The sequence below is a fragment of the Nelumbo nucifera genome, chromosome 4, assembly GCF_055504915.1.
Source record: "Nelumbo nucifera cultivar China Antique chromosome 4, China Antique-T2T, whole genome shotgun sequence".
Lineage (NCBI taxonomy): Eukaryota > Viridiplantae > Streptophyta > Magnoliopsida > Proteales > Nelumbonaceae > Nelumbo > Nelumbo nucifera.
Genome location: NC_142652.1, coordinates 14,806,401 through 14,827,005, shown reverse-complemented (window position 1 = coordinate 14,827,005; position 20,605 = coordinate 14,806,401). Strand labels below are relative to the sequence as shown.

At 40.5% G+C, this 20,605-nt stretch overlaps 2 protein-coding genes across 4 annotated transcripts; both read left to right on the top strand.

Annotated features, from left to right (window-relative positions):
* Positions 1-13,185: 13,185 nt before the first annotated feature.
* On the top strand, positions 13,186-16,150 carry LOC104608043 (LEAF RUST 10 DISEASE-RESISTANCE LOCUS RECEPTOR-LIKE PROTEIN KINASE-like 1.5). The gene has a single exon (XM_010273895.3). It carries the CDS (start codon positions 13,931-13,933, stop codon positions 15,848-15,850), a length of 1,920 nt encoding a protein of 639 aa, XP_010272197.1. The 5' UTR covers positions 13,186-13,930; the 3' UTR covers positions 15,851-16,150.
* Positions 16,151-16,294: 144 nt separating this feature from the next.
* LOC104608042 (uncharacterized) lies at positions 16,295-20,473 on the top strand. Of its 3 annotated transcripts, XM_088886580.1 has the most exons (3): positions 16,295-18,576; positions 18,861-18,994; positions 19,136-20,473. In XM_088886580.1, exons 1-2 carry the CDS (start codon positions 17,789-17,791, stop codon positions 18,964-18,966), a joined length of 894 nt encoding a protein of 297 aa, XP_088742706.1. In that variant the 5' UTR covers positions 16,295-17,788; the 3' UTR covers positions 18,967-18,994; positions 19,136-20,473. The 3 variants fall into 3 exon arrangements, with proteins under 3 accessions (XP_088742706.1, XP_010272196.1, XP_010272195.1); XM_010273894.3 differs by lacking the exon at positions 19,136-20,473 and having other exon boundaries at positions 18,864-19,127; XM_010273893.3 differs by lacking the exon at positions 19,136-20,473 and having other exon boundaries at positions 18,861-19,127.
* Positions 20,474-20,605: the final 132 nt, after the last annotated feature.

Genomic DNA, 20,605 nt, shown 5'->3' with positions numbered 1-20,605 from the left:
TCGAGGTTCAAGTAGCTTGTGGTGGTCCGATTTGCCGAGGTAACACATAGCTCACTTTTAGAAGCATGTTAGTTGTCTCCGACATCTCCAGGATTATACCATACATCCGTAAGTTTTATCCTCATTATGCGCAGATCGGACGGGACTCGATAAGCCTTATCAACTCATATGAAGTCTACCTCCAAGTGTGGAACAAATACCTAGTAGCATGGATCGGGGATCTCGGAGGTGTTTTGTAAGACCTACGACAACTCACCTATATAAAGGCACCAACTCCAACGTCACAAGGTATGTGCGATTAATTGTTCAATAGCTTTCTAGCTTTCAAGCATTCAGCTCGTACACAATTACTAACTTAAGCATCAGAGCACTCACATAGGGTAAGCCACCCTGGGTCCTTTTAGCATTCTTCTCTTGCAGTTCGACCGGCCAACTAAACGGACCAACGTCCAAGCTGCCCTCTAGTTAAAAGCATTCAGATTGCACACCATAAGTTTCCTCTTATCTCTTAAAGTGTAATTATACAACCTTTTATTTTCCAATGATACAAAAAAAGAAAAACAAATAAAAACTCTAATATATGGGGTCAAAATGGATATTTGATAGTTTTTAGAATTAAGAACAACATTCTCTGCGTTCAAAGTTCAGAGGAAATAAAAAGTTCACCAATACCAATTGATGTAACCGTTTCTGGTCACGTACCATTTTTTGTGATGTATAAATTTTTTTTGGCTAAGTACCTCGTTATTTGACCCGGTGGTGACGTGCCTTGGTGAAGAGCTACTTGGTGGCGAACTCCCTGGTGGAGAACTGCCTGGTGGAGAGCTACTTGGTGACGAACTGCTTGGTGGCAAACTCCTTGGTGGAGAACTGCTTGGTGGTGAGCTCCCTGGTGGCAAACTGCCTGGTGGCGAGCTGCCTGGTGGTGAACTGCCTAGTGGCAAACTGCTTGGTGGCGAGCTCCCTGGTGGCGAACTGCCTAGTGGAGAACTGCCTGGTGGCGAGCTCCTTGGTGGACTCGTCATTTGACCTGCTCCAAGGCGGCCTGTAACTCAGAGGATGGTGGAGCTCCCTAGTGCAGCGCAACCCGACTACCCTCTGCATGAGGTGATTTCCTATCCTTTGTAGGCGGCGGGAGCTGAGGGACATGCGAGAACTGAATCAGAGGACCCGGGGGTATTTTCCCGGCGGGGACTCTCCGATGCCTAAGTTAGCATTCAGATTACAAAGAGCTTGGAGAGAAATGAGAGAGCTAGAGAGTAGGGGTTACCATCCTTTTTTCCCTTCCCTTGGCTTTGGGGGTCGGAGTCCTTATATAGTGGTGTCCTCGCGGGTTAGGTGGGTGAAAAGCCTTCAAACGGTAAGACTCGTCATATCCCGTCAGAACCGGGGTACGGTGGTGAACTCCTCGAGGTTGTCAGGCTGGCGCTTGTGTCAGGCGGCCAGGTCGGCGCCTGGGCTAGGTTGTCAGGTCGGCGGGTCGGTGTCTGGACCAGGTTGTTAGGTCGGCGCCTGTGTCAGTCGGCGGGTCGGTGTCTGGGCCAAGTTGTCAGGTTGGCGCCTGTGTCAGTCAGCAGGTTGGTGTTTGGGCCAGGTTGTCAAGCAGGAGATCTTCCTGCGATACGCCAAACTACTCTTCTGTACCGAGCTACCCTACAAGTGGCGAGCTGCCCGGGGGAGCTATGCCGAGATGCTTGTGGCGAGCTTTGCCGAGCTGCCTGGCTCCTTGGTGGCGAGCTCCTTGGAGAGTTGCCTAGCTCCTTGGCGAGCTCTATGGTGAGCTACCGAGCTCACGGGGTATGCCGTTATGGTTCATCGGTGGGTGTCTTATGGGTTGCCAGGTCGGCCATGTCGGATCATGTGCTGTGCTGATCCAGGTCGCGCAGGCCACGCGCCACGCCGCGCCAGGCCGGCCTGGTTGGCCAGGTTGGTGCCTCGGCGGGACACTGACTTGGTAAGTTGTTGCCTGGGTGTTGCCTATTTGTCACGAGGTGCCACGTGTCGCAATTTCACTGGAAGGCCAAATCTGCCCTCATCATTTGCCCCCCACTCCCGAGCTGAGAGTAACTCAGCGAAGGGAGTAGATTTCTTTTGGCCCGTAAGTTGACGAGCTAGTAAGTGCTGATCCAATTCCTTAGGCTTTGGGAGCTGCCTGTATGTGGCGAGCTGCCAGTAAGGCGAGGGGGTCTCCGCTAGTTCAGTAGTGTAGCCCTTAGGCTCTGGGGCAACTTATAGTTCACTTTTGCTGAGTTTGCTCCTGCTGAGGAAGCGACTGGATATTTAGCAATAGTGTGGCCCGTAGGCTTTGGGAGTGACTCGTAGTCTACTCTTCTTTGACTTTTGCCCGTGCCGGAGAAGCGACTAGGTCTTAAGTAGTAATGTGGCCCGTAGGCTTTGGGAGTGACTCGTAGTCTACTCTTCTTTGACTTTTGCCCGTGCCGGAGAGGCGACCGGGTCTTAAGCAATAATGTGGCCTGTAGACTTTGGGAGTGACTCGTAGTCTACTCTTTTTTGACTTTGCCCGTGTCGGAGAGGCGACCGGGTCTTAAGCAGTAATGTAGCCCGTAGGCTTTGCCTGTGATGTGTCGAGCTATGATTTTGCTGCATCAGCTTCGTAATGCTGGTTACCCACTCCTACAAGAAGCTACTAGGAGCTCGACCTTCGGGGGCAGCACTACTAACTTTAGGTTGCCAGCTCACACGGGAGCCTTGGAAGGCTCGACCGGTAAGGGCGCCTATGTAGTCTGTTGGCCGCCAACTCCCACAGAAGCCACGAAGAGCTCATCTTTGTAGGGGGGACCTTGCGGAGAGGACTGAAGAGACATTATCTAAATTGAAAGTAAGGTTGGCAGAGCTACTTAGTTTGTTAGCTCCCTGCATAGTCTTTGAGTTCATAAAAAATGTAAACTATAAAGCGATAGATTCAATTTCTAAAAAGTGAGGACTTAGCTTTGGTAAGATGAGAACTTAGCATTTGTAGCATGAGAACTTAGCTTTTTGTAGCGTGTTCCCACAGACGGCGCCAATTGATGTAACCATTTCTGGTCACGTACCATTTTTTGTGATGTATAATTTTTTTGGCTAAGTACCTCGTTATTTGACCCGGTGGTGACGTGCCTTGGTGATGAGCTACTTGGTGGCAAACTCCCTGGTGGAGAACTGCTTGGTGGCGAGCTCCCTGGTGGAGAGCTACTTGGTGACGAACTGCTTGGTGGCAAACTCCCTGGTGGAGAACTGCTTGGTGGTGAGCTCCCTGGTGGCGAACTGCCTGGTGGCGAGCTGCCTGGTGGCGAACTGCCTGGTGGTGAGCTCCCTGGTGGTTAACTGCCTGGTGGCAAGCTCCCTGGTGGACTCGTCATTTGACCTGCTCCTAGGCGGCCTGCAACTCAGAGGATGGTGGAGCTCCCTGGTGCAACGCAACCTGACTACTCTCTGCATTAGGTGATTTCCTCTCCTTTGTAGGCGGTGGGAGCTGGGGGACCTACGAGAACTGAATCAGAGGACCCAGGGGTATTTTCCTGGTGGGGACTCTCCGATGCCTAAGTTAGCATTCTGATTACAGAGAGCTTGGAGAGAAATGTGAGAGCTAGAGAGCAGGGGTTACCATCCTTTTTTCCCTTCCCTTGGCTTTGGTGGTTGGAGTCCTTATATAGTGGTGTCCTCGCGGGTTAGGTGGGTGAAAAGCCTTCAAACGGTAAGACTTGTCATATCCCGTCAGAATCGGGGTATGGTGGTGAACTCCTCGAGGTTGTCAGGCTGGCGCTTGTGTCTGGCGGCCAGGTCGGCACTTGGGCCAGGTTGTCAGGTCAACACCTGTGTCAGTCGGCGGGTCGGTGTCTGGGCCAGGTTGTTAGGTCGGCGCCTGTGTCAGTCGGCGGGTCAGTGTTTGGGCTAGGTTGTCAGTTCGGCGCTTGTGTCAGTCGGCGGGTCGGTGTTTGGGCCAGGTTGTCAGGTAGGAGATCTTCCTGCGATACACCAAACTACTCTTCTGTACTGAGCTACCCTACAAGTGGCAAGCTGCCCGGGGGAGCTATGCCGAGCTGCTTGTGGCGAGCTTTGCCGAGCTTCCTGGCTCCTTGGAGAACTGCTTAGCTCCTTGGCGAGCTCTTTTGCGAGCTACCGAGCTCCTTGGTGAGCTACCGAGCTCGCGGGGTTATTCGGTTTGGGGAAGCTTCAGAAGGTTTGGGCGAAATAACGTTGATATGGTATTTTATCTAAAAGTTATAACATCTTTCTGGCCTCTGCTATGTTATAAATCACTTTAATATAATGTTTTAAAAATCGACTTGAAATCAGAAATATTCTGGCCATTGGCTTCTGAGTCAATAGTTTGACTGTCCGGTTCGAATGTAATGGTTTGTTCTGATGAAAAAAATAAAAAATAAAAAACAGTCAAAACTATTGAATAGATTGATGGTTCGATCGTTTAATTTCGTTTACCAATTCAACAGTTTTTGAATAAAGACTGAATTTGGGGTAAAATGAAACTGATTTCCTGGCTGAACGATTCAGCTACCTAAATCAACGACAGTTCGAAAACATTACTTCAATAACTTTCATTTAACAATTGCCTCTAAATATGAAGAGCGGGAGTGGCCAATTTATTTAAGCCATGCTTGGTTTGATAGAAAACAAGAAAAAATAGCGGTTTGAGTGAAAGTTCCTTGGGAGTTTTGTGAAATTTCCCAGGAATTTTCTGAATTGACTTATAGAATATGATTCATGTGAGATGGGTTGATGTGGCAATGTGAGGAAGTGGAATCAAGGAATCAGACTTCTCTTACCAAATACCTTCCTACCTTATAAAAAAATTGTTATCCTTTTTCTTTAGGCTTCGTTTGGTTGCAGTACAGGTTCCATTTGCGCTAGTCTAAGTTCATGAGAGTGCAAAAGGGCTGAATGTATAGTCTGGTTCACTTTGGTTTTAAATTTGAGTTTGGCTTTTTTTTTTTTTTGTTACAAGTAAAATAAAGTAACCTTCGCTTTAAGTGAAAGAGAATACATGTAGGACTGTAGGAGGGTTATCTTTCTACAAGTAAGGTAGGATGAAAGTGATGTGATCCCTACTTATAAGAAAAAGAATTGAGGTAGTGGGAAGGTAGGGCAAATTTTGCATCAACTTTGGGATTGTGAAATTTGCACTGCCAAAGAGAAAAGAACAGACAAAAAATATAAAAATTGTATCAAGTAAAAATGCAAATAATAAATACAATTAAATGAAAGCAAAATTGAACTGTGTCCAAATTTGCATTGCAACAAAACACAGATTTAGAGACAAAAGTAAGAGATATTTGTACTCATTCTTTGGCGTAGAGGTATTATGACTAGCTAGGGGTGGATTCGAGCCGAGCCAAATAGTATGAGGTTCAATCTCAGCTTGCCAATGTATGCTCGAGCTCAATTTAAGAAAAAAATTATATATAAAAATATTTTTATTTAATATTTTAAAAAATAAGAATTATAATATTTTTATTATATATTTTAAAAAATTATATATATATATATATATATATATATATATATATTCGAGCTCGGATCGTTTGTTAATTGAGCCTCTAAATTGGGCTCAAGCTCGTTGAAACCGAGCCGAGCTTGAGTAGCTCGGGGCCACCCCTATGACAGACTCTTTTTTTTTTGGGTATTTGGTGATATACACTTGAATTCCCCATAAAGATCACTGAGTAGTGTAGCACCACACTAATAATCCCCTCGGTTGAAACCGAGCTGAGCTTGAGTAGCTCGGGGCCACCCCTATGACTAACTCTTTTTTTTTTTTTTTGGAATTTGGTGATATACATCTGAATTCCCCATAAAGATAACTGAGTAGTGTAGCACCACACTGATAACCCCCTCCCTAAAGCCGATGGTAACAGGAATCAAATCCACGTCTTTCCTGAAACAAACCAACAAAAGTACCAACTTTTTCAACTTCCAACCCAACTTAAGGCCCTATTCGCTTTTCGGTAAATTATTTACCCAGGTAAATGCAATTACCTAGGTAAGTTTTCCTAGGAAACATTGACCCGAGAAAGTGTAATTACCCATGTTCTTTTATTTCACATGTAAAAAAAATGAAATGACCATTTTAATAATAAAAATCCATTATTAAAAAGGGCATTTTTGTCCCATTCAAGTGTTGGAAACTTTCCCCCTATTGGAAAAGTTATTTACCCACCTAGGAGATGGGTATCACTTACCTGGGTAAATGATATCTAGGAAAATAAACTTTTCCTGATCTCAACATTAATATGAAAGTGAACATAGATTCTTGGTCAATGGGAATCAAAATCCCATTGACCACTTTTTCCCCTTTCAAAATCCAAAAAAAGGACACACCTTAAGAAGATTTATGAAGGTAAAAGGAAACTAGCATCATCTTGACCAACCAAAAGTTGCAGAACTTCCAATCTAACCCTAATCCAATCCAATGACTTCGAGACGAGAGGCGTTCTAATTGGCCTATTTCATTCACTTTTTTAATGTTTCTATTGTGTAGAATTAGCATTACATTGACCAACTTTAGCATTGGTATATATACAACAAGAAGGTAATGGTTCTTTAGGATTTCTTAAAAAATCTATGCTGCTGGAAAAAGACGATATTGGTAAAGTTTTTACCAACCAAAATTCCCATGAATTTTGATAAAATACTACAAATTACCATTTTTATTATATCGGCTGATTAGTTACAGCAAGGTTTAAAATTTCAACAGGTGGGTCATATTGTATCATATCGGGAGCTTACTGAAATGACTTTTTCTTAATTAAAACATTTCAAAAAGCACATGTTTTTAAATGTTAAATATTATTAAAACCAACCCTCTGCTAAAATCTCAAAGGAAAAAAATAGAAAAAATGATGTTTGATAACATCAAAACACCCGATACACAATTTTTTGCACGTTGGTTTATCAATATTTAAACCTTGGTTACAAGTTTGGTCAGTATCATGTCTCTCCAATATCATAGGACCTAGGGTTTGAGTTCAGATCAGCCCCAAGGACGTGGGTGGTCATATGAACCTAGGCTTAGCCCAAACTGAAAATTGCTATACTCGGATTGGGTTTGGGCTTAGGCTGGACTTGGGTTGGATAAATGGGCAGAGTTGGGCCTGCTAGGCTCACCATACTAAAATACTTTCATGAACTAGCGGGGACCCATGCAATATACGAAATTTATTAAGTGGAAGCTAAACAATAGAAACACATAAAAGTATACAATTGTTTTATTTTTTTAATTTTTAAATAATTAATAATTCAACCCGAGTTAGTTAGTTTTCTAATATTTCTGGTTGGTTTGATTCAACAATTTCCCAACCCGACCAGTTTGGATCAGTTTTGCTTTGACCATTTGTAAATCGACCAAAATTGAATGACCTGATGATAGATAAATATTAATATTTTATATTTTTAATATGGGAAAGTGGTAAAATTCCCATATTTCTTAGTCTAAAATATTTTATATCACAAATTTAATTTTTAAATATATTTTTTTAATAATGCCACTATAATTTTTTAATTTAAATTTAATTTTTAAATAAATCTTTTGAATTGAACAACCAAACAAAAAACTGACCCAAACCAAGCCGATTTTCATTGATGGCCAATCGATTTTAGGTAACCAACTCCCCACCTAATTAGGTCGATTTGGTTGCCCAAACAGCTTTTAACTGAGCCAAACCAACCCATGAACACTCCTAATTTCAGATAAAATAATAATCTAATCTCTAATAAATAATAATAGTATAATCTCTAATAACTATTGAAAATTTATAGCAAAAATATACAATTATTGAAAATATATTGATGATGAAAATACAATAAATAACTAATAAAAATACAATAATTAAAAACTAAAATAAATACTAAAAATATATTAAATTAATCAATAAATAGTTTAATCTTAAATAATAGTTTAATCTAAAATAAATATTGAAAATTTTCTATAAAATTACAAAAATAAAATAAAATTTTACATAATTATTGAAAATTAATTTATCACAAATAAATAAGTAAATACTGAAAATACAATAAATATTAATTTTAGTATAGATAAATATATAATAAATATAGATAAAGATTTTAAAATTATTAATAATAAATATTAATTTTTTCAAAAGTTGTTTTCTAGAATTATTAATTGATGTAAGTAAAATTATCTATTTACAATATTCTTTAGTTAATTAAATAATATCATTATTTAAATTTTGAAATATTAATTATTTATTGAATTTAATAATCCATAAAATTATGATTTATACTATTATTACATAATTTTGCTATTAATTTTGTAAATTTAAAATTATTGTTAAGTTGGATATTATGTTATAATTAATTTTCTACTTTTAAGATTTTTTTTTAATTTATTACATAATTTCGTTATTTTAACTATTCAAAATCTAGTTATGTTAAATATTTCATTATTTAAACTAATCAGTTATTTAAATATTTAAAAAGATATAAAATAATTTAAAATTTTAGTTATTTGAATTTTATTTATTTTAAAATTATTACATAATATTAAATATTTTGTTATATAATTATTTAGTTATTTTTATTATTTTGTTACTTAAGATATTTAGTTACTGAAATATTTAAATAATGTTTTATTTTTTTTTATTTTATATTTTTATTGTTTGAAACATTGAATAACATTTAAATTGAATAATCCAAAAAATCATAATTTATATTGTTAGTACAAAGTTATTATATAATTTTGTTAGAATATTTAAATAATTTTGAATTTTTTTAATTCAAACTTTCTTTTGGTAAAAATGGGGGAGAGGATAAATAGGAATTATAGATAATTTAGGAGAATTTATTCTTTTATTCTTTTTTTTTTGTAATGTAATATTTTTATAGTAATTTGGTATACAAAATGATGAGGGGCAATTGGCCCTTCAATAATGTTGTACTTTGTGGCACTTCTAATCTGTTGCATAACACCTTGGTGTCATGTTGATAGTGACTTATCTTTACCATGTCAGTCTGAATCACCTGGGACGCACCTTAGACACATCAGATTCACCTCGGAGCAACCTTAGACACCTCGGATCCACCTCAAATGCACCTCGCACACTAAGAGAGCGAGTGCCCAGCATCACCTCAGATAGGACTGATGAGGACACGGCGTACGCACCTTAGTGGAGCAGACCGGAGACCTCACAGGAACAAACCAAGGACCTCGGCTGGAGGGCTGACCTCCTACAGAACACTTCACCGACCTGACCAAGGTCCCAGATGGTGACCTACATGACGTGGCAGCCGACCTCATCAATCCAAACCATCACAAACCAATGAAATATTGTTGCAATATTTTGTAGCGTGTGTTCTGCTTACCCTTCCCATTCTAGTATTTTCCTTGAATATGGGTTAAATTGAAAATTTGTAGTCGATCGGCTTAACACATTGAATGAAACTGGAAGGAGAAATTGAGTCCGTATTCTGTTCGACCTGTTATTAAGAAAGAGGCTCTCTGTATGGGGTGATGATCAACCTTCAAGTACAAATTCAGAAAAAAAAAAAAAACTGAATAGTGATTTGTGAGCTTGAATTGAGTACTGGTAGCAGACTGGCAAGAAAGCCATTTGTCTTCTTTATCAACAGATGTAATTGCCGAGATTCATGCAGTTTCAACTTTGGACTGTAGGATGTGTAGATTGGTGGGTCTTATTTTGGTAGAGGTTGGGAATACTAATAACCAGGAAAGAACCCTGTTGATCATCAGTCAAAGAGCTGAACACCGGACCTTATGTTGCTGCATTCTGATATGCAGGGGTCAAGGCATTTCATTGCTCGACACCGATGCCTAATTAATCTACTGCTTTATTTCGCATTCTTACATTCTTGGTCCTTTATGCATTCATCTGAGTTTCGACTTGAGAGTACCAAATAGCTACGGATGCTTTAAACCGAAAAACAAAAAGAACTACAAACTGATAAACCCGAAAGAGAGGGAGGAAATGACCCAAATTTCTCCTCATCGAAAGATTTAGCCTTAGAGGCCAAACTATGCACTAACCCATTACAAATTCTATTCACAAAATGGAAGAAAATAAGAAATAGTACCCCACTTCATCCCACAAAAGTAAACAACACCAAGGAAGAGAAGAGGATCGTCCATCAAGAGTAGAGATAGCTAGCAAGAAAACAGAATAAACAGCAACAGAAGTAAAGCCCATTTCCACTAACTGAAGGCTGAAGCGCCCTTTAAAAGCAAAAGGTTCAGCATCAACAGCCCCAGATCGAATTAGACACTTTTCCTTGCAGCAAAAAGAAAGATAGCATTATTTGTATTAAAAGCAATACAGCCATAAGAGCCAATACCATTATTATTATTATACTAGTTTGGTTGTCAGAGGAATGGAAGTACAATTATGGAACCTTGACACCAGTTGTTGGGTTGTGACTTGTGGAAGGGAGTCGAGGAATTCTAGACTCCTAGCTGCCATGCCTGAGACAGGGAATTCCACATATTGAATGTGAGTCTGATCTCATCACTTGTATGAGAGAATGCCTGCTCGAGACGCAGCTGAACGAGGTGATATACTGATATATATCTCAGTATCTTAAATCAGGTTCCAGTGGTGGTTCTACGCATTCTTCATTATGCTATGAAGAGGATTGGCTGAGTGATTTTAAGGTTACAGCACAACTGTCATCCTCTGCCTCTTTAGTTTAGTTTTATTCATTTTTCTTCAGTAGGTCTGTGGCTTATGCTTTTTATTGGGGTTCAGCACTTCAGCTATAATCTTATTATTATTATCATCAAAATAGGTTTGCCTAACCCAAGTCTGCTGATTAGCCTGGGAATCAGATGAGAGTAGTGGGAATGATTTGTGAGCCAGGTCTACAGAACCATTGTTTACTTGAGAGAAACTCAGGATTTGACGATTTGTCTTGCAAAAAACTGCTCCTGCTGACTACTCAGAACAGACATGAAGTTGCTTTTGTTCAAAAAGTTAATAGTTGATTGTTGTTGATCTTTTTCTTTTTGTTCAAAAATGTTGACCCTTCCTATATTTTATTTTCTTCTATTAAGTATCTGGTTGTTATGTCTACAACAATGTATATTGCAATTACTTGGGGATCTGTGCTGAGTTTGCGTAGAGATGCTCTGTTCTTTTTAGCTTTAGTAGGGTTAAGACAGTTGGAGTTGGAGTGGAACTACTGATACCACAGTCACACATTTGTCCTCACGCTAAAATATTAGAAGTTGGGCACCGCATTATTGGCTACATCGCTGATATTTGATTAGTGTGTGTATTTGTTCTGTACCTGATCCCGATGTAACGGTTGAAAGAGAAACACTGGACTGAAGAGGGATCACTTTTGTGCAAGAAATCGTTTTCTTTTGAGACGTTTATTCAAACGAGAGAGAGAGAGAGAGAGTCCTACTTTTTCCTCACTGCAATTTGCCCATATAGTGATATAACTCTTGCCCAGGAATCCTTTACCTGCATAATAGCGTTATCCGAATACAAAAACAAAGATAATCCATTTGCTCATTCATTTCAATTGAAAACTTCCAATTCCAAGTATCTAACTTTGTGTACTTCTAATTATATCTTGTTTCCCTTTTGAGCATTATTTGCTATTTTAGTCTTTAGGCTGATATATAGGTAAAAGTACATCAATAAAAAAGAAAGTGAGCTTTTGATAAAAAAAAAGGTATATGTTTTATTGGAATTCGTGTTTGCATCTATTATAACTAAAAGCCTATTCGATTAAAAGATAAATTTGTGAATGTAAAATTAATCCAACTTTATAATTTATATGGACAGTTTTAAACTGTACATATTTGCATTCATACTTATTTGCAATGTTTCCAAACATGGCTTTAGGGGCTTTAATTTTTTGGATTTTGAAAAAGGGAAAGTTGGTCAATTATAAGATTGTAAATCCCATTGATTAATAAATCCATATTCTTTTTTTTTTTTTTTAAGATTTACATAAAAATCAGGAAAACATTTCCTGAGTATCACTTACCCGGATAAATAATGAACATGACCTTTATATTCTCTCTCCATTCGTGCCTCCAAACATGGGTGCGTTTGAGAGACTTTGAAGGCTAGAAGAACCCTAACAGTCTGTTTGATTGCCACGATTGGGACGATAAAAGAAGAATACTCCCTTTACATGCTTCATTTCTTACATTTGTTTTGAGTGAAATAGTGAGATGCCACAAGAAACCATATTACAAATTTAGGGACTTGGGGTCTTACCAAATAGGTGTGACCCCATTGAAAAACGAAAATACCGAAAAACTTTGTGCAAAAATATTGTCGAGGCATGTCTCCATTATTTTAACTGAGGGCTTCCAAGTTCCAACAGTCACTACCCCATCGTCTTCGTCATCATCTCTGAACTCCGACCTTCCAACAGTCACAACCCTATCTCCGATCTAAAACCATGTGCTAGATCTGTTGAAGCAGTCGTCTCAGATCTAAAACCCTATATTAGATATGTGTTAGATCTGCTGAACCAACCGGTAGTTGTCTTCGATGAATGTATATTGGTGTCTCAAATCTAAAACCCTACGTTAGATTTACAACAAATGTATGTTATCATCTGTGGCAAATGTTTTTTAGCATTCATACTCAATAAAAAAGATTTGATAAGATAATTGATCTCAACAACCAAACACAAATGATAAAATTAATAAAAAAAATTGGACAACCAATTTACTGCATTGCATCCAACAACGTTAGACTTTTAATCGTTCATTCCAGGTCAACTGGAAGCATGTGCTCGCTAGCCTGAGCCCTCTGAAATTTGAGACGCTGGTCTCTAGCTTGCCTTCAAAGCGAGAATTGTCTCGAAAAATGTAAAAAATTTCTTCTTCTCCTTCCATGTTTCCTCCTCATTAAATATTTTATTTATTTAAAGGTAGAATAGATTAACGATATTCTATCATCCATTTGCTTAAAGCACAGACCCAAGGACACTGTTTTCCAAGTTTTTGTGCCCTACATGTGCCAATTTGTCTTTGGAAATTCAAAACTTTGCACCGGCCCAACGACTCTATCAAGCCTTGGAAATAGTACATAATATAATAATAATAAAGCCCCTATCAATGACAACGAGGGCGGTTTTTTAATCAATTTTATTTTAAAAATTAAAAAAAAAGAAAAGAAAAGGGAAGGAAGTTTGATCATCTACTTCCTTCTCATCATCTGGGTCATTGATGAGGAATCATTAGTGGGTCCAGGTGGCGCCCATCGGATCGTTGAACCCTACCTACAGACTACAGAGAAGAGAGTAGAGAGTACAGACTCATGTGAACCCAAATTTAAACCCTAAAAACTCCAGACGCAGGTGTTGAGTTGATTGAAACAAGATTGAATTCATGGGGAGGTCGTGCGATGTGATTTTGGGATAGGAAGGACACCCTGTCAGAGAAAAAAGACAGAAAGAAAGAAAAAGAGTACTGAGTACGTACAAATAGTATGCAGAGCGGAGTGGTCGTAGGACACTAGCCTCTACTCTCTAGGGCGTGGGCGTGGGGCTCAATCCACTTAATACAAAGGGCCCTTGCCCAGTTCGAACTTCACGCCCAAGTTAAATGTGATCCGAAAGCGAGCCCCCTCCGCCGGACCGCCGGTCCGACCAAACCCATCGCCTTCCCTTAAAACTACAGAACTTCAGTCTGTAAAAAGTAGAAAAAAGGTTTTTACTTTCAACGCTTTGGTCTTTTGCTGCAAACGTAATTGCTAACTCTTTTGTCTTCATTTACCCACTTCACGTGACCTCACCTTACTAACCACGAGACTCCTCTTCTCACTCACTGCACGCTGCACGCTGCACACTGCTCTCATTCTCTTTTCTCTCCTCAGTTGCTTTTCCTCCCCACTTTCTCTGTCTCTCATCTCTGATCGGAGTTCTCTCCAGTCGTCTCCATTGATGACAACATTTATCAACTAGACCCTCCTCCATGCCTCCTCCTCCTCCGCCGCCGCCACTACTGTCGGTCACCCTCCTATTCGTCATTTTACGACTCCTCGCCGTCGATCTAACGGTGGCTCATACATGTTCCCCAACAAGGACGAATATAACTTCATGCCCTCCATTCACCTCTCCGCCTTCGTTCCCTTTCTCCTCGTCTCCCGGTTGCGGTCACCCCTCGTTCCAGATCCTGTGCTCTTCCAACCGCTCCTTTATCTCCATCAACAACTTCTCCTTCGTTCTCCTTCGTCACGACCCCAACTCCAGCACCCTCGTCCTCTCTCCTCAGAGTTATGTCTCCGACCCAACTCATCGATCCTGCCCCTCTGCTTCCCTTCCCGATCGAGCAATCGATCTCTCGGGTTCCCCATTTCGGTTCTCCGATGCTCCGTGTGCTCGGCTCTCTGTTCTCAGGCAGTGCAACATTTCTAGCCTCCCAAATTGCAGTCGTTGTCCCTGGGATTGCAAGCTACTAAAGAGCCCGGTTCAGCTTTTAAAAGGCTGCTCTTCCAAGCATCGTTCGTCTGAACAGGGATGCCAGCAAGATGTCTTGGATTACTTGCATACGTTCCTGAATCTGGGAATTCAGGTCCAGTGGGATGAAAGCAACGATACGTATTTCTCACGCTGCAAAGACTGTCAGTCCGAGGACGGCGTATGTGGGTTCAACACTTCCGACACTCGAAAGCCATTTCGCTGCTTTTCCTCCCGCTCCCGAATTTCGTCGCCGAGGGTTCGTGGTGATAGTCCCAATCGGATGGCTCTCTTGTGCACTCTTTTCATCTTTACGTGCCTGTCGGTTGTCGTCGCACTCGCCACACTGATCTTTCGTTACAAGGGGCTGAAATCATATGCCAACGAAGAGAACCCAACTACTCTGTTCCTCCACCGGCACAGATCAGCTAATCTCCTCCCGCCGGCGTTCAGTTACGAAGAGCTCGAGTCATCGACGAATCGATTCGACCCAAGAAACAAGATTGGTGATGGTGGGTTCGGGTCTGTCTATCTCGGGCAGCTCTGTGATGGGCGGGTTGTAGCAGTGAAGAAGCTCCATAGACAGCATGCGGCGGCGGCCGCGGCCGGCCGAGCGGCCACAACGAAGTCTTTCTGCAATGAGATACTGATACTTTCTTCGATCGATCACCCCAACCTCGTTAAGCTTTACGGATATTGCAGCGATCCGAGGGGGCTCCTCCTCGTCTACGACTACGTGCCTAACGGAACCCTGGCCGATCATCTCCATGGGTCAAAGAGCTTACACAGAAAAGGGTCCTTGACGTGGCAGGTAAGAGTCGATATAGCTCTGCAGACGGCATTGGCGCTCGAGTACCTCCACTTGACGGTGAGACCGGCGATCGTTCATAGAGATATAACTTCATCGAACATCTTCGTCGACAAAGAAATGAAGGTCAAGGTGGGGGATTTTGGGCTTTCGAGGCTTTTAGTCTTCCCGGAGTCATCTTCGTCGTCTTCTTCGTCGTCGTCGTCTGGGTACGTGTGGACGGGACCTCAAGGTACGCCCGGGTACCTGGACCCGGACTATCACAGGTCGTTCCGACTAACGGAGAAGAGCGATGTGTACAGTTTTGGGGTGGTTTTGTTCGAGTTGATATCAGGGATGAAGGCGGTTGATCATAGCAGGGATAAGCGGGAAGTGGCGCTGGCGGATATGGTGGTATCGAAGATTCAGGTGGGTACGCTGCAGCAGGTGGTGGACCCGGTTCTGATGGTGGAAGGGGAAGTAACGAGCACCGTGAATGCAGTGGCGGAACTGGCGTTCCGATGTGTTGCCGCCGATAAGGACGACCGTCCGGACGCAAAGGAAATAGTTGCCGAATTGAAGCGCATCCGGAACCGTACACGTGGACATCGTGCTCCGAATGTCGCTCCCGATGCTTCCAAGTCATGATGATTGATCCAACAGTTGAATTGGTTCCCGCGCTCACGAGGGGCAATGGAGATTGATTTGACTCTAGTTTTGGTATATAGATATAGATATATATATTTGGTAAATTTACTGAAATAGACACTATATAAGTATAAATTCATTTTTGATGCCTCCTACAAGAAAAACAGAAGGTCAGCCAATACTGTTTTCACTTCTGGCTGAGAACTAACTACTCTTGGACTAGTTCAGCCTTCAGCTAGAAAAACTTGTTTTTCTTATTGTCTGTTTTTGATTTTGGGGTTAAGACAGCAAGCTTCTTCATATTTGACCCAATTATGAAACCTTTTGCGAAGGGGCCCTTGTCCATTAAAAGAAGATTTTAGCTCTGAAACTATTGGAAATAGAATGGAAATCATCACCCACCTAGCTATAGAAGCTCTGGAGGGAAAAGAAAAAAAACAAGAGATCACATTTTTGTATGTAGAAACAATACATGTAGTTCTGGATTTTGCTAGAACTATCACATACAGTTTTGTTCTGGATTTTGCCTTTTTTTTTACGCGTAAAAGTTGATATATATGACAGAACTACAGTGGGGTTTGGAATTCGTTTGAGTTTGACCTTTGGTTAAAATCTTCCTAGGTCACATTTTTTTCAGAGTAACCAGTAAGCTAAGCTATCTGTGAATGTCTCTCTCTATTTTTGGTTGACATGATGCTGCCGAAAACTGTGTTTTGCAGTAGTACAAATACATGGGAGTGCAAATGTTTAATTTTATATTAGATTTCACTTTATTCTGCTTCATGCCTTTTATTTACTTTATTTTGTACTGCAACCAAAAAAGTTTTAAGTTAAAAATTTGAAAGAATTTACACTCGAACCATTTGCATTGTCATAATTTTGCATCAGTGCAAATTTATTTGCATTGCAACCAAGCACAGCCAAATGTGTTCCAATTGTAGCTGCAAGTGGAAGTTGCTGACGAGTGGGGAAAAATCATAGTGGCTCCAAGAAGGATGGGTCATTTATTGTTTCTAGTTTCTAGTATGCCGCCGGAAATGGATAGCAGAGGCGGGTGTCGATATTAGGAGAATTAGAATATGTCAACCACAAACTTGGTAGGAGAGTGAGGGTCCCCTGTATGGGTTGATGCAGTTGGGAAGATCTTTGAGGCTTTCCCAGGGCTGTTCGGGTTTTGGATTTTGAGAACGGGAAAGTTGGTTAAATGGGATTTTGGTCTCGTTGACTACGTGCACAAATTGGGGAAACTTGTTAAAGTAATCTCTATTTCTTGAATTACCATATATGCCCTAGCCTACGTGCAGAAATTCAACATCGGGTGGTGGAGAGTGCCCGCAAGCCCGTATCTGGTGTTAGATTGAGTCATTGGTACTCTGCTTTGGGGCAGGCATCAAATTGGAAACCATTTTATTGTATTATCAAGAATATATTCCAATCTGACGATCAAAAGGATACCATGACCAATGAAGCCTACCGTATCACGAATGATCCGATCCAAGGAAAACCCGGGTAATGGGTTGTGCCTACCCATGCAATAAAAAATAGGTATTAAGAGAAGAGAAGGATTAGATAGGGATAGGGTTGCTTAAAATCCGGAGTCGAGGAGGACCCAAACCGAACACTTGTCCCCGCAACGGTCAAAGAAATTTAAAAACCACCCAAGAAAGTCGGTTTGTCAATTTTTACTTTTACTAAGTCGTTCCTTCCTCCTCCAGCAAAATCCGCAACAATCTCACCTGTTCACAACAATGCCGCCGTTTCCATTTGCAACAACCCTCCTCCTCCTCGTCTCTGCAAAATTTCTCTTCCATCATTCATACCATCTCCGTCTCCGTCTCCGTCTTCTTCTTCTGGTCCATCTTTGTTTCAACTTTCAACACCCCAGATTGATTGTCCAAAACTCAACCCAACCCAACATTGGTGGTTCTCAAACAGAAGATGACCGTAAAGGGTGGCACAAGCCAAGCCTGTGCTGCTTGCAAATACCAACGTCGCAAGTGTTCCCAAGATTGTCCTCTCGCCCCTTACTTCCCTCCTGATCAACCCAAGATGTTCCAGAACGCCCACCGCCTCTTCGGCGTCAGCAACATTTTGAAAATTCTCAAGCAGCTCAATACCAGTCAGAAGATGGAGGCCATGAGATCCATCATCTATCAAGCCAACATCCGCGACAGATTCCCCGTTCATGGTTGCTGTGGAATCATTTGCCACCTCCAGCACCAGATACAACAAGCTGAGCAGGAGCTGGGCGCTGTCAACGCACAGCTCGCCATTTACAGACAACACCACCATCAGATTGCAGCCTCTTCCCCTCCCCATCATTCTCCTTCTTCCCAGTTACAACTAGGAATGCCCTCTCCCAACAATGCTCTTCCACTTTTCCAACACCACCCCCATCAGCCTTACAATTCTGTGGCCACCGGAATTTCTCTTGCACCCCATCATTCTTTCTCTAATGGCGGCAATGCTGCTTATAACACACCTGTCTATATTGATCCCAAGGACAATATTGTGAATCCTTTGTGGGTTCAACATCCTTACAATAATAACAATAACAACAACAATAATCCCATGGCGTTACAGTCTCAATTGCTTGTCTCACACCAGATTCCTATCCACCAAGAAGCAACCGAAGCCCCCCAGGACTATGATGAGATTCCTCCTTTCTTTGACACGATTGATGACAGACAATCTTATATAGATTCCAAAGAGGCATACGATTCAAGGTACATATTATTTCTATATTCAATCAAATATCAAACATCAAATATGAATCCAGTAATCGCCCATGAACTTGAATACCACATTCAATTCAGGATCGAATGTGGTGGGCCGGGCAGTAAAGATTTGAATTGTTGGTCCCACTACAAAATTTTCTATGAACCAGAGATGGATGTGGTTAACTTTTGTGCATCCATCTTGGATTAAATAAATAGTTCTCAACATGATGCTAATAGTTCTTTCCTGTTAATTATTTTTCAAATTTCTAATTTATATTACACTTCATCAGCAGCTCAGATTCTTCATTGAAGGATACGACACAATCAATTGAGCATGTTTCAGAGAACGAACTCAAGAGTGCCGCTGCATGCTTCAGTCTGACCAGTGTCAACTGATAAAAGAGCGAGAGAGAAGAGTGTCAGAGTTGGTCCAATTTTAACACTGTTTTTTTTTTCTTTGTTCCTTCTAGATCAGTATAATAGACCTAATTCCACAATTTTGATAATTTGCTTTACCAATCATTCATATCTTCATTTGCAAATAATAGACATGGATGTTTTTCAGGTCCTGTTGGATGTTTTTCCTAGTGATTCGATATGATCATGGCTATGGTGCAGATCAATATTTAAAAAGCAAAGGTATTAGGGGAGGTGCCAGGAGCATATTTTTCATATATAGGAAATTAGGAACACATAAATGAATGAACAATGATATAATCTTAGGGGGAGAAAGGGATATAATTCTCAAAACCCAGTTAATAAATACTATTAAAAGGCTCAAAATGTGAAATAATAAAGAATGATGTGCTCAAGGTTCAGGAAGAGTATAAAAAGTATTTAAGTTTAAAAGAATTGAGTCAGGATATCTCCAGGAAGAGTATTATTAACCTTCAAAAATAGCCTTGTATCCTAACTCTCAGTATTTAGCATATAAATGGGTTCAAAAACCACTATGCATTATATGATGCACATTTGATACATATCGATACTTGGAAATTGGATGTGCCATGTACTTCTGGCATGAGCTTCAAGGATAATCCTTACCTCAAGGCATTAAAATCTTATCTTATATGCTTTTAAAATGACCCATACATGTCTTCATTAACCACTGGAAATATGACAATTTGAATCAATCTTCTTAGTAAAATAAATTATAATTTCTTCTGCTTTGCTCCTGTGAGGAGATTCCCAAGCTTATTAATTTCATCTTCAATCCCATGAGTTATCTTAGGTAAGTTTATTCATGTTTGTCAACTACCAAATACTGATTGCCATCATAAATCTAATGTCATACATGCATTCATTATACCCAGTGCCTCAGTATGTTCAGACAACAGTATGACCTCCCCCAAAACAAATACAAGAGAACGTATTCCCAAATTATCTTTCAACAGGATTGGTTTTCTTTAGTTTTTTTTTTCTTTTCTAATTTATTTATTTATTCTTTTTTTAGGTGGGATGGGAGGGGATAGGCCAGCTTTTGACCTCTAAATTCACAAAACATCCAGCAAGGTTTCTTTTAAGCCCTAAACATTTTGAGGTGAAAGAGTGCTGGGTGGCTACCCTGTATTTTCATTAAATAGAGAAGCAACACTTGTTGAGGGAGAGAGAAACGCAGAAACACAATTCCAAAGCAAACTAAAAATAGAACTGGTCCTAATGCAAATCCATGGCATTGGATAGTCATTGTATATTTGAGGTCAGCTCTGCTTCAAGGTTCTAATGCAAGTCCCCTTCATTAAATTTTATTTTTTGTTTTAAAATGAGATAAAAATATGAGTTCAGAAATGGAGATTGACTGTTTCATGCTACGGTTGCTACCTTTGGCTTTCTACCTTGCCAGCCCTAAATATGATTTACAGGGTTGAAAGAAATTTCTTTGGAGCCTTCTTTAAGCAAAAGCCAATCTACCATTGATTTTACGCAAAACAGTCTCCCTCCTTTGGTAAAATCTAAGAGGTCTCTAAAACCAATGAATGGGCTAGTTAATGAAAGGATTTAGTTTAAAATTATAGATTTCTAAAATTAAAAAAAA